Source organism: Primulina tabacum, chromosome 3, assembly GCF_025594145.1.
Source record: "Primulina tabacum isolate GXHZ01 chromosome 3, ASM2559414v2, whole genome shotgun sequence".
NCBI lineage: Eukaryota > Viridiplantae > Streptophyta > Magnoliopsida > Lamiales > Gesneriaceae > Primulina > Primulina tabacum.
This window is the reverse complement of record NC_134552.1, coordinates 5,439,340-5,453,400: the sequence shown is the minus strand read 5'-3', so window position 1 is coordinate 5,453,400 and position 14,061 is coordinate 5,439,340. Positions and strand designations below refer to the sequence as shown.

The 14,061-nt window shown below is 43.0% G+C and overlaps 1 protein-coding gene across 1 annotated transcript; it reads right to left on the bottom strand.

Annotated features, from left to right (window-relative positions):
- Positions 1–11,936: 11,936 nt before the first annotated feature.
- LOC142538864 (uncharacterized) lies at positions 11,937–13,162 on the bottom strand. Its single transcript, XM_075644160.1, has one exon. The coding sequence runs from the start codon at positions 12,720–12,722 to the stop codon at positions 12,216–12,218; it is 507 nt and encodes a 168-aa protein (XP_075500275.1). The 5' UTR covers positions 12,723–13,162; the 3' UTR covers positions 11,937–12,215.
- Positions 13,163–14,061: the final 899 nt, after the last annotated feature.

The window sequence follows — 14,061 nt, the reverse complement described above, 5'->3', positions numbered from 1 at the left end:
ATACCAGGTTTGAGCGTACGATATGGCATTCACTATATTTTTTTTCAGCAGCGCCCTTAGCTGCTCCCCCATATATCCTCAGTCTCTGACTTGAGCGTCGGAGGGGCTACGCCAGGATACCCTCCTGGCCCCCTCCTAACGGTCTTATTTGTGATTTCAGGCCCAGGGTAATTTTGGAGCCCGTGTCTGGATTAGTGACGCTTGCGTGGATCGGACCCTAAATTTCCCGTGAGTATCACTTGGCGCCGTCTGTGGGAACTTTTGAGTTAAGACGTAGAGATGGTAGGGAGGAGAGGGAGTGGAAGAGCCACCTCAGCATCATCGCGTCCTCGGAGGGGACCCGAACCATCTCGCGCTGAGGCGGGACAGGAACAACCGCATCTTGAGACGAGACAAGAACAACCTCGTCAAGAGGCCAGAACTGAGCAGCCCATCCACGAGACGAGGGCCGAGCAAACCCGTCCCAATGAGAATGTGGGAAACTTGACCCTGGAACAGCTGGGCCAATTTATCACCCGAACAGTGGATGAGGCCATGAAGAGGAATCAAGAGTCTATGTTTGTAGAGGAACAAGCCGCCCATCAGGAGCGGGAGGAAAATGTTGAGGTCCATCATAGCAGGGTTGAAGAGACGCAACCCCTCCAGAGTGGGGAGATTAGTGAGATGGGAGAGATGTGGAAAGAGATAAGGAGGTTGAGGGAGCAGGTGGGAAGCAGGGCGTCGGTACCCAAGAGAGGAAGCCCTTTTTCACTAGCCATCTTGGGGGAAGGGCTTCCTCCGAATTTCCGACAATCAAACGTTGGAGAGTATGACGGACATACAGACCCTGAGGAACACTTGGGGAGATTTGAGAATGCGGCTCTGTTGCACCAATATTCGGACGGAGTCAGGTGCAGGGTGTTTCTGGGCACGTTGGTGAGGTCAGCCCAGCAATGGTTTAATACCCTGCAGCCCAACTCCATACAATCGTTCGAGGATTTCTCTGCAGCCTTCTTGCACCGATTTGCCAGCAGCAAGAGGCATCAAAAGAACTATTTGAGTTTGTTTGTGATGAAACAGCAAGAGGCTGAAACGTTGCGGGAGTTTGTCCAGCGCTTCAACACTGCAGCACTAGAAATACCATCGGCTACCCCTGACATCATGATAAGTGCCTTTACACAAGGACTAAGGGGAGGAGAGTTTTTTAAGTCGTTGGTCAAGAAGCCTCCGTCGAGCTATGATGATTTGTTGGCTCGAGCAGAGAAATATGTCAACCTGGAGGATGCTCAACGATACAGGAGGATGGAAAACCGGCCCGGAGGAAGTAGGGTGGAGGGAGCCGAGAGAGGTGGAAAGAAGAGGGGTGCAGGGGAAAGAGATGAGGACAGAACCAAAGATAGAAGACAATTCTCATCACATGTTCCTCTGAATAGGAGTCGGGATAAGGTGATGGAGGTGAGGGAGTCGGGGGAGAGGGGGGAGAAGTCGCAGAGGGTCGAGAGCAGTGCTCGACCTCCGCCACGGGGTAGACAAGAAGGGTCCTCGTCTGGGAGTGAGCTGAGATCTCGCCCGTCTTCTAGGCGGGGTCGAGGCCCTCCATGGATACATCCGAGGATCGAAGAGCCGAGGAGAGAGGGTCGAGGTCAGGATGTCCCTCGGGAGCCCGCTGAACCGAGGAGGAGAACGAATGAGGATAATCACCCGACGAGAGGAATGATTCATATGATCTCGGGGGGTGCTACTGATGGGGATTCCGGGCGAGCGCGGAAGGCGCATGGGAGGAGGTTGGAGAATTTTGAAATATCGAGGAGTGCGAATTTACCCCATGATCCTGTCATCAGTTTTGGGCCAGAGGATCTCCGAGGCATTGTGGCTCCTCATAACGATGCCTTGGTGGTGACGACCACCGTTGCCAATTACGATGTGGCACGAATCTTTATTGATAATGGAAGCTCTGTTAATATCCTGTTCAAGAGTACTCTGGATCAGATGAAGGTGGAAGGATTTGAGTTTGAACCAATCTCCACTCCTCTATATGGGTTCGCAGGACATGCCATCCCGCCGCTGGGTCAAATTGTCCTTCCTTTATCTTTGGGACATGAGCCTCGGCGGGTGACCAAGATGACGACATTTACTGTGGTGGACACCCCATCCGCTTACAATGGAATTCTGGGGCGACCAGCCCTAAAAGATTTCAGAGCTGTAGCGTCCACGTATCATCAGAAGTTGAAGTTTCCTGTGGGGAGGGAGGTTGGAGTCTTATGTGGGGACCAGAAAGTCGCTCGTCGGTGTTATGAGGGGATAGTGAAAGAAGAGGGGAAGAGGGCACGTGTGGAGGTCAATATGATTAGAAGGGGGCGAAGCGGGTTGCCTGTGGTAAGGAGAGAGGTTCATGAGGTGATGGATGAGAGGCCGGAGATCGTGACATTGGGGCCTGACAAGAAAACTCTAAGAATAGCCCCTGACCTTGACCCAGAGGTAAGGGAAAAACTTATTACTTGTTTACAAGCTAATCTCAACAGGTTCGCTTGGTCAGCCCAAGAGCTCACAGGGACGAGTCCAGATGTAGCAGAACATCGGTTAAACATCTTGCCGAATTCTCGTCCCGTGAAGCAGAAGAAAAGACACTTCGGGCCCGAGAAAGATATAGTTATAAAAAAGGAGGTGGGAGAGTTGCTCAGTGCCGGGCACATTCGAGAGGTACAATTTCCTACTTGGCTCTCGAATGTCGTTCTTGTTCCGAAAAGTTCGGGAAAATGGAGGATGTGTGTGGACTTCAGAGATCTCAACAAGGCATGTCCTAAAGATTGTTATCCCTTGCCGCGGATAGATCAGTTGGTGGACTCCACAGCCGGACACCAGTATTTGTGCATGTTGGACGCTTATCAGGGGTACCATCAAATCCCCTTGGCCGTGGAGGATCAAGATAAAGTAAGTTTCATCACCTCTGAAGGAACTTTCTGTTACGTGGTCATGCCCTTCGGACTAAAAAATGCCGGAGCCACGTATCAGCGGTTGATGGATAAAGTCTTTTCTAAGCAGGTGGGGAGGAATGTGGAAGTATATGTGGATGACATCATGGTAAAGTCTAAGGATTCAGCCATGCTCATACCTGACTTAGTGGAGACCTTTTCCACCCTCAGGTCCTATGGGCTGAAGTTGAACCCTCAGAAGTGTATATTTGGGGTGAAGAGTGGGAAATTTCTGGGTTATATGGTGACGGAGAGGGGAATTGAGGCTAACCCTGAGAAAGTTCAAGCTATCCAAAATATGGTCTCTCCTCAGGGGCCCAAAGATGTTCAGCAGTTGGCAGGGAGGATTGCTGCGCTGGCACGTTTTATCTCGAGATCCGCCCATAGAAGTTTACCCTTTTTCCGGACCCTGCGAAAGGCGAAAAAATTTGAGTGGGGGCCGGATTGCGAGAAGGCTTTCACAGAACTGAAGGAGTACCTTGCCGAGCTTCCTGTTCTAGCCAAACCGACAGCGGGGGAGCCTTTGTGGGTATATTTATCTGCCACTGAAGGGGCCGTGAGTTCGGTCCTTGTCAAGCTTGATGGATCAGTTCAACAGCCGGTGTACTATGTTTCGCATGCACTCAAGGGGGCAGAGATCCGATACTCGGGTTTGGAAAAATTGGCTTTGGCGTTGGTAATGACAGCCAGACGCTTGAGGCCTTACTTCTTATCTCATCCGATTGTGGTGCTCACTAACAGTCCATTAGGCAGGATTCTCACTCATTCTGATATGTCCGGCCGCCTGGTTAAGTGGACTACGGAGTTGGGAGAATACGACATCCAGTATGAGCCGAGAACAGCTATTAAAGCACAAGCGTTAGCCGATTTTCTGGCTGAGACTGTACATCAGGAGAATGAGAACCCTTGGAAGGTGTATGTGGATGGTTCCTCGTCGAAGGACGGAAGTGGGGTGGGAGTAGTACTGATTTCACCAGCTGGAGAAGAAGTGAAGTTGGCTGTAAGGTTGGACTTTCGAGCATCCAATAATGAGGCAGAGTATGAGGCTGTGTTGGCAGGACTTCGAGCAGCCATAAATGTGGGAGCTACCCGGGTACTTATTTTTTCTGACTCACAGTTGGTAGCGCAACAGATGAAGGGGATGTATGATGTGAAAGATGAGAAGCTTATTGAGTATGCTCGAGAAGTGAACAGAATCAGAGAGAAATTCACAGAGATTACATTTGAACAGATTCCCAGGAAAGAAAATGAAAAGGCAGACACTCTAGCCAAAATGGCTGGAACGATGGGAAGTTGGAAGAATAGAGATGTGGTATTTCAAATCGAACTCACACCTCACACGAGTTCACCTGCAGCTGAGCAAGAAGAAGAGGATTGGAGGGCTGACATAATTGATTACCTGAAAGAGGGAAAGCTTCCTGATAACCCTCGCGAAGCTCATAAATTGAAGATAAAATGTTCACGCTATGTAATGGTTGGGGACGTGTTGTTTAGAACGTCCTTTGCAGGGCCACTTCTTCGGTGCTTAAGTTACAAAGAGGCTGATTATGTGCTCCGAGAAGTTCACGAGGGGTGTTGTGGAAATCATTTAGGGGCTTATGCATTAGCAAGAAAAGTACTGCTCGCCGGTTATTCTTGGCCCTCAGTGCTGCATGATGCTCAAGAGTTGGTAATGTCTTGTGATAGTTGTCAACGTCATGCGCGGTTGAATCACCGGCCGGCCGCGATGATGAAGGCTGTCACGGCTGCCTGTCCCTTTGACCAGTGGGGAATGGATATCGTGGGACCTTTTCCTATGGCTCCTGCTCAGAAAAAATTCCTACTGGTAGCAGTTGATTATTTTTCAAAGTGGGTGGAAGCAGAGCCTTTGGCCAGAATCACTGAGAACGACGTCCTGAAATTCTTGTGGAAGAGTATAGTATGCAGGTACGGGGTACCTAGGAGGCTGATATCCGATAATGGGAGACAGTTCCAAGGGGCCAAAATCGAAGCTTGGTGTAAAGAGATGAAGATCCAACAAGTCTTTACCTCTGTAGCTTACCCGCAGAGTAATGGCCAGGTGGAGGTGACTAATCGGACGCTGGTACAGGGTCTGAAAGTTCGACTGTGCAAGGCCAAAGGCAATTGGGTGGATGAGCTACCAAGTGTCTTATGGGCATACCGAACCACTCCGAAAGAGGGAACCAAAGAAACTCCTTTCAGTTTGGTCTACGGTAATGAAGCAGTGCTCCCGGCTGAGATCGGGTTGGAATCGGCAAGGGTGATGTTTTATGACGAGGACAATGGGGCAAGACGCGCTACTGACCTTGATCTTTTGGAAGGAAAGAGGGAGGCTGCCAGCATTCAATTGGAAGCTTATAAGAATCGCATTGCACAGTCTTATAATCGGAGAGTCGTGCAAAAAAACTTTCAGGTGGGTGATTTGGTCCTGAGGAAGGTGCCAGAAGAGCAGAGGGGAAAATTGGACCCAAAGTGGGAGGGTCCCTTCAAGGTGGTCGAGAGGTTGAGCTCTGGAGCCTATTACTTAGAGAATGCGCAAGGCAAAGCTTTGAAGAGGCCTTGGAATGCTTATCACCTTAGGAAGTATTATTCTTGATTCTGTCGTCGATGTATTTTACTTTCTAAACTTTCTTTTGTAATCCATTGGAATTCAATAAAATCAAGTTCTTCTTTTCAGTTCATGAATGGTGGTGTATTATGAAAGTGAGAAAAATTAAATTTTCCTGCTAAGGCATCGCCTAGCAGAGGAGCAGAGTTGGGGTGGAGAAAAATTAAATTTTCCTGCTAAGGCATCGCCTAGCAGAGGAGCAGAGTTGGGGTGGAGAAAAATTAAATTTTTCTACTATGGCATCGGCTTAGCAGAGGAGTTAGAGGGTGGAGATGGTTGATTTTTATTTTCCTGCTAAGGCCCGATGGTGAATTTCTATTTTCCTGCTAAGGCCCGGCTTAGCAGAGGAGTTAGAGGGTGGAGATGGTGAATTTCTATTTTCCTGCTAAGGTGTCACCTAGCAGAGGAGTTAGAGGGTGGAGATGGTGAATTTTTATTTTCCTGCTAAGGCCCGGCTTAGCAGAGGAGTTAGAGGGTGGAGATGGTGAATTTCTATTTTCCTGCTAAGGTATGACCCGGCAGAGGAGTTAGAGGGTGATGGTGTTGATTTCTATTTTCCTGCTAAGGTGTCACCTAGCAGAGGAGTTAGAGGGTGGAGATGGTGAATTTCTATTTTCCTGCTAAGGTGTCACCTAGCAGAGGAGTTAGAGGGTGGAGATGGTTGATTTTTATTTTCCTGCTAAGGCCCGGCTTAGCAGAGGAGTTAGAGGGTGGAGATGGTGAATTTCTATTTTCCTGCTAAGGCCCGGCTTAGCAGAGGAGTTAGAGGGTGGAGATGGTGAATTTCTATTTTCCTGCTAAGGTGTCACCTGGCAGAGGAGTTAGAGGGTGGAGATGGTTGATTTTTATTTTCCTGCTAAGGTGTCACCTAGCAGAGGAGTTAGAGGGTGGAGATGGTGAATTTCTATTTTCCTGCTAAGGTGTCACCTAGCAGAGGAGTTAGAGGGTGGAGATGGTTGATTTTTATTTTCCTGCTAAGGCCCGGCTTAGCAGAGGAGTTAGAGGGTGGAGATGGTGAATTTCTATTTTCCTGCTAAGGCCCGGCTTAGCAGAGGAGTTAGAGGGTGGAGATGGTGAATTTCTATTTTCCTGCTAAGGTGTCACCTGGCAGAGGAGTTAGAGGGTGGAGATGGTTGATTTTTATTTTCCTGCTAAGGTGTCACCTAGCAGAGGAGTTAGAGGGTGGAGATGGTGAATTTCTATTTTCCTGCTAAGGTATGACCCGGCAGAGGAGTTAGAGGGTGATGGTGTTGATTTCTATTTTCCTGCTAAGGTGTCTGTCACCTAGCAGAGGAGTTAGAGGGTGGAGATGGTGAATTTCTATTTTCCTGCTAAGGTGTCACCTAGCAGAGGAGTTAGAGGGTGGAGATGGTTGATTTTTATTTTCCTGCTAAGGTGTCACCTAGCAGAGGAGTTAGAGGGTGATGATTTTATTTGCCCTAACAGGTTAATAGTATCAGAGACAAACTCGTGAGAAGCAGTAAATTCAAATGCAAAATACTCAAGGTTGCATAAATAAAACGAGTTCGTACATGTCAAAAGTGCGCAAAGGAAAGAACCAAATGTAAACGTCCCAAAAGTCGCATAATCCTATGGAAAATAAAACAATGCAGAAAATAACATAAATAAAGGGGCTCAATCTAGGAATCAGGGGGGAGACTCGATATGAAGCCCTCGAAGTCGATAAAGTCAGTAGGGGCGCCTGGCGGAGGATAGCCCTGAGCGTGGAAAAGGCCGACTGCACCCTCGAAACCCACCCCCAGGTAGTGAAAAGCTTTCGGGCCACAGATCTCGACAAATTCTTCGGATTTGAGAAATTCCTCTTTGAAAGAGGAGGCTTCTGCAACATGTCGTGCCTTGGTGTCTTTAAGCTCAGCCTGTGAGTTCTTTAATTCTTTCTTCAGCTTCTTGATCTCTTTAGCTTGATCCTCTATCAGCCGCTGAGACTCCTGCTTCTGTTTTGAGAGCTCGCCGCACTGGATCTGGGACTCCGACAATTGAGCTTGGGACTCCGAAAGCTCCATGGCATGCGACACTTTCATCTCATCAATAGTAGCCTGGAGCTGTTCGCGGAGAGCCTGAACCTCGCGTAATTCTTGGCAAGAGTCAGATCGAGCGGCGTGAGCACGCTCGGCCAACTCCCCAACGTACATCATGCCCTGCATAAGTAGATAAGGGTGAAAAGACGATAAGAAGATCAAATGTATATTAAACATCAATCTAAAGGTTATAAGGAGAAGTATACCTCGGTGACACTGCTGCATGTCCGGCGGAGGAGGTCTGACCACCCCAGTGAACCCATGAACGCTGCATCGGCGTCGGAAGGAAGCTGATACATTATCTTCTGAGCTAGAGGAGTAGGACCCCGCCCCACGATGGCCGAATCCGAAGTGTATAGAGGATGCACCGCCGATGCGAGGGGAGGCTCCTCATCGGGCTCGGACCCCTCTGGAGAAGAGACCGATACGACAGAAATCTCAGAAATCTTGCGTTTGCCATGCTGAGGGGCTGACGGGCTAAGATCAGTGGATGCATTTTGCTTACCAGACGGAGGAGGGGACTTGGCGCGAGGAGGTGGCGAGGAGGCTCGCTCTGAGGCGGAGGAGGAGGAGCCTTCCTTCTTCTTCTTCGCAGCAGTAGGGGAGCTAGGGGAGCTAGCAGGCTTCTTCGCGGTGGTAGAACAGGAACCTGTTTTCTTTTTCTCAGCAGCAGAACAATCTCCCTTTGGGCCCATCGTGACTACCGGGGTAATGGATTTCTGGAAAACTGATGAAGAACCCCCGGCCTTTGTCTTGGAAAGTTCACGGAGAAATAGGGCGTTCATGACTCTAGTACCTGCAAGCAGAGACAAGGAACCAAATGAGAATGTTATCAAGTAACATAATAAATAAAAGAAAAACAAGAAGTATGGACAGATGAGAATATCTACCAGCATTCTCCTTCAGCTTAATTTTAACGGGACTTAACCCGGCATGACATAGGAGATCCTCAGATAGAAGTTTGGGAATGTTAAAGCATCGATCTCCTAGTACACTCATTATCTGTAGGTACTCCTCATCTTTCTTATAACTCTTGGAAAGTTTGGGTTTAGTGAAGACAGGGTACCAATCGGTAAAGCAAGTCAATTCTTTGGGTGGCTGTACAAAGAAGAAGTATTTTTTCCAGTCCTTCACATGACTGGGGGCCCCATCGAACAGTTTGTGGCCAGACCGGGAGGTTACGTAGAAAGGGCCCATGACAAGCCCGGGTATTCTCCTATAAATACCAGGTTTGAGCGTACGATATGGCATTCACTATATTTTTTTTCAGCAGCGCCCTTAGCTGCTCCCCCATATATCCTCAGTTTCTGACTTGAGCGTCGGAGGGGCTACGCCAGGATACCCTCCTGGCCCCCTCCTAACGGTCTTATTTGTGATTTCAGGCCCAGGGTAATTTTGGAGCCCGTGTCTGGATTAGTGACGCTTGCGTGGATCGGACCCTAAATTTCCCGTGAGTATCAATCGGAATTGTTAATGTAGTGACACACATCAACGTCTCATTTGTATCTGTCACACCCTTACTCTACATTTAGCATAATTATCATAATCAAAATAGGATTTGAATGATATATCTATATAATGAAGCAATTCAAAACAAGGGGCATAGAGTAATAATAAAGAAACATTGTGGTTGGCTATCGAGTAATATTAAAAAAAAATCCCCAAAAACGACACCAAAAAAACTGTCTAGATGTCGTTTAAGCGAGACGGTAGACAATAGTCAATAGGTTGTGGGTAGTTGTCCATCTACGGCTTTTTAAAACATTGATCGATAATATCTCATAAATATTTAAAATATCTAATTTGTATAATTATTGTCAATCACATATTTTAAATTTTAAGCAACAAGCCCAGTTTGAGTTTAGAAAAAAAATACATTTTTGTCATGCATGTTTATTTATCTACAGTTTTAGTATCCTATTTATCAATTTTTATTATTATTCTTGTATATTCTCATTTTCTTGTGATCTGAGTCATTTTTTATCGAAATTGTTAAATGTAATAACACATATCAACGTCTCATCTGTGTAACGTTAGAAAAATAACTAAAATTTAAATATTTAAAAAAACAAAAATAATATAATAAATTTAAAATGTTACAACAAACAAAATGATTACAAAATATCAATTTACTACGAAAACAAAAGTGCAATTCTCCCTTGCAAATCACAAGCTTGCCGCAGAAAAGATAATGCTGAAATGATTGGGGTAAAAGATGGAAGGTGACAACACCACATAATCGGTACTTTTGCACATTTGAATGCGAACATTAATTAATTCCCAAGAAACAAATTCCCCTTAATGCGGTGCTTCCCAACAAGCCACGAATACAACCCTACCATTTATTTATTCAATTTCGATTTTCTTTTAAAAATATTATTGCAAAAATTTGTGTGAGACGGTCTCACGAGTCGTATTTTGTGAGACGGATCTCTTGTTTGTGTCATTTATGAAAAAATATTACTTTTTTATGATAAAAGTATTACTTTTCATTGTGAATATTGATAGGGTTGACGCGTCTCACAGATAAAGATTCGTGAGACCGTCTCACAAAAAACCTACTCAAATATTATTTTTTATAATTTTCTTCGGAAAATAAATTAGGTCAGACTCGATTAAAAAAAACTGTATCTATTATTATTATTTCGAAGTGGCGCTTTTTATTTCGCAATAAGTCACCAACAGTGGAGTGAATAGATTAATCAACGGATGATATTAAAAAATAAATAAGAAAATATAATAGGAGAGTTGTAGATTTTTTCACCCCCCAGTTTTATATATTTTTAAATAGCCGGAGAATTATATATAAGTGCGATGCAGTAAATTTACATTTTTGGATTAAATGATTGGATTTGGAAGAATGAATTTGATTTAAATTAATCACTCAAACAATTATATAAAATGTACTGTAACTTATAAATTTCAATATCAAAATTAAATTTTATAATATCCATTTCAAATTAATGTCAAAGCAAAGTAAGAGTTAAAAGATGTTTAATTGATAACTAGTAAACGTGGCACACATAAAATCTTGGTAGAAATTTTATATATTCAGGAAGTTCCTGTTATTGGAACTACTATTATGTTATCAATTTAGAACAACTTACATCGAGTCTTCCATTATGAATAAGATAGATTCATATCTGAAAGAGGTTGACAATAAATTCTTTCATATAGTTCAATAATATCCGAGCTCATTAATTTACCTCCGTCAATCTGAATGGCCAGTCTCAACTCAGGAAGAACTGTTAATAGACACAAACTCATCCATTTTGGGTCTATATTTGTTCGAAATTGACTGCCTACGGTTCCATTGCGTGTGCTCGGGTTTTTGGATTATAACTAGAACCTTCCATTCTCTGAAAAAACCCAATTTATTGCAATTACCAGGTTTATTCGAATATGAAATCGAATATATATTGAATAAATCCTATGTCTAATGTAGAATATATTTTCAAAGTATTTGATTGGGTAAACATTCCATAAAACTAAATAAAACATAATATATATTTATATTATTATAAATAAGTGTTTAGTTAGATTTGAGAATATTATTTAGAATATTTTCTTAATTAGATGCATTAAAAAACGTCAAGAATTCCAAATTACCTATATCACCTTTACCAAACAAGAGTTTTTTGGGCTACTTGAATTTAGGTACTTGAAGTTAAGATATCTAAATCAATTTTGCATTTGTACCAAGTATTTGATTTCGGGGATTTCAAAAAAATTAATATTTGAAATAACATCGTTGTTTCGAATATTTCAATCCAAATATATCATCGTCCTACATTGCATTTTTGAAAATGCAAAAACTTGTATGAGACGGTCTCACGGGTCGTATTTTGTGAGACGAATATCTTATTTAGGTCATCTATGAAAAAAATATTACTTTTTATGTTAAGAGTATTACTTTTTATTGTGAATATCGGTAGGTTTGACCCGTCTCATAGATAAAGATCTCACAAGAGACCCACTATTTCGAAAAGATGCACTTGGGAAAATATTTTGTTTTACATGCATCCATCCAAATATAAATTAATGATAATTTTGCATTGATGTGAAAATTTTAAATGTATCACTTAATCAATGAATTTACTTGGCTTTTAGATTCTTTCAGTTATCATTTTGAGCCTTTTATCTTAGTCATTTTAAAAAAGATTTAAAATTTGGAGTAGATGAATTTGAAATCTTCCCATGTGAAAAATCCCATCAAAATCTTTATTTTTTAAGTTAGATTTCTTTATACAATTGTGACAAATATTGGAGTATTTATTATTCATGCATGCATTAAGTCGTGTCATGAAAAATAAACCCTATGCAAGTCATTTTCCCCTATACCAAGAAAGTGACAAATTTATTCATCAAAATACTTGACATACAAGAGCAGTCCATCCAACTTCCAAGCCCAAGGGGTAAAATGGACACTTACACTCACCCAACTTCCAAGCCCAAGGGGTAAAATGGACACTTACACTCACCCAACTTCCAAGCCCAAGGGGTAAAATGGACACTTACACTCACCCTTGAAGCCAAAAAAAATGACAAAGGACCAAATTTTGCCTAGGGTTTCGACATAAAAACTGATTAAAGGTGCTTGAATTCCCTCTTTTGCCCCTACCCATTCAAAATATTTCCACTAAAAGAAACCCTACCAAAGGCCAAATGACCAACCTCGTACAGCTCCAACCAGATCTCCTCTGCCGAGAAAACTGCGCCAAGATTGTCCATTGCCCCTTCTTCCCAAACAATTCCCGATGTACGTTCATTAATCCTCTCTTTTCTTGAAATCCCGTCCGTTGTCCCCCCGCCGCATCGCCTCTCCTTGTCCATTAACTTCCGGATCTTCTCTTTCTTCCGCCGGCGGATGCATCTACGCGCCACCGCCCACGGGAGCTTCAGGAGTGTCAGCGTCAGCAGGTTCACCACCGCGCAGGGGCAGCAGCAGAGCGCCACGCAGTCGGCTATCACCCACGCGGTGCAAGATTGGCATGACTCCCCGGTGCACGCGACCAAATCTCCTTCGTCATCCTCCACCATGTGCCGTCCTCGGCGGTGGCGGAGGCTTCTGCCCACGGAGGCGCTCGGAGAAGACGAAGCTGGAGATGAGTTTTGATCGTCCATTGATATATTTATATATGCTTCAGAATGTACTCGATCTAAATAACTCTCCTGCGAAAAGCACCAGAACCAAAAACCCTTTTTCTCTGAACTTCTGATCAATCAAAAGAAAACATGTTAATTCTTCATCGATGAACAATGGAGGATTGTGATGATCGCAGAAGGGTGGCCAATGATTCCCTTTTCTACGAACAAATTAGTGAAAAAGTGAGGAAAATGATGGGATTTATTGGGGTTTTGAACGGAGTAAAGGATTCAATAAATATTACTCGTACGTACGAAATGTGGAGCTGTTTTTTTGAAAAATGGGAGTTTTTCAATATAATTATTCTTGTAATTCCAAAGAAATGCATCTGTTCATGTATTTAGTGCTGCGAAGGTTGACATTTTTGCTGAAAAGAGAGCACGGAAACCATTAAGACCACGCGCACAAAATCCCGCGTGGAGTACACTCCAACAGAAGGTATTGTACGGTTTGGCAGTAATAAATAGACATAAACCTGAGAAATACTATAAAATAGCCTCTTCTTGCATCTTTTGTTGTCTTGTTTTGTATTGATACAATTTGGATAAAAATATTATAAATATCCCATCCTTGAGAATAATAAAATTAATTTCTTAAATAAGTATGTTTGAGATTTTGATTCTATAATTAGTTTTATTAAAATTGATTAGGTCTTTGATGAGACGGTCTGATGAATCTTCATCTGTGAAACCGGTCAACTATATCAATATTCACAATAAAAAGTAATATTTTCATGGGTGACCCAAATAAGAGATCCCTCTCACAAAATACGATTCGTGAGACCGTCTAACATAAGTTTTTGTCATTAAAATTAAAAAAAAAAAGTCATTTCAAGCTCAGATTTATGACTGAGTTGGAATTACTAAATAATATAACTCAACACGAAATTATTTTCCAGTTAATGGGAGTGAATTGCTTATTTCACTCTTAAAATTACGGATAATTTATTGACCAACATTAAAAAAATTTTGCAAAAGCATTCGACGACGCGATCACGCTAGTATTCTATATAAATGGACGTAATTATTTATTGTAGTTTAACTTATCGATAAGAAATGAGTTTTTAATTTTTTCTTCCGAGACAGCTTTTTTAAATAAAATTATCAAATATAATCACACCTTAATTCACAAGATGTTGAATTTACTACTATATTATTATTATCTCCTCCAATCCCCTTTTAGTGACCTTTCAACTACACAAGAGTTGATTAAGATTAAACTTAACAATTGATTTTATTAAGATTCGTCCTTTTATAAAGCCTATATTATTATTATTAGAGTAGGTCTTCAGTAAGACGTTCGCACGAATCTTTATCT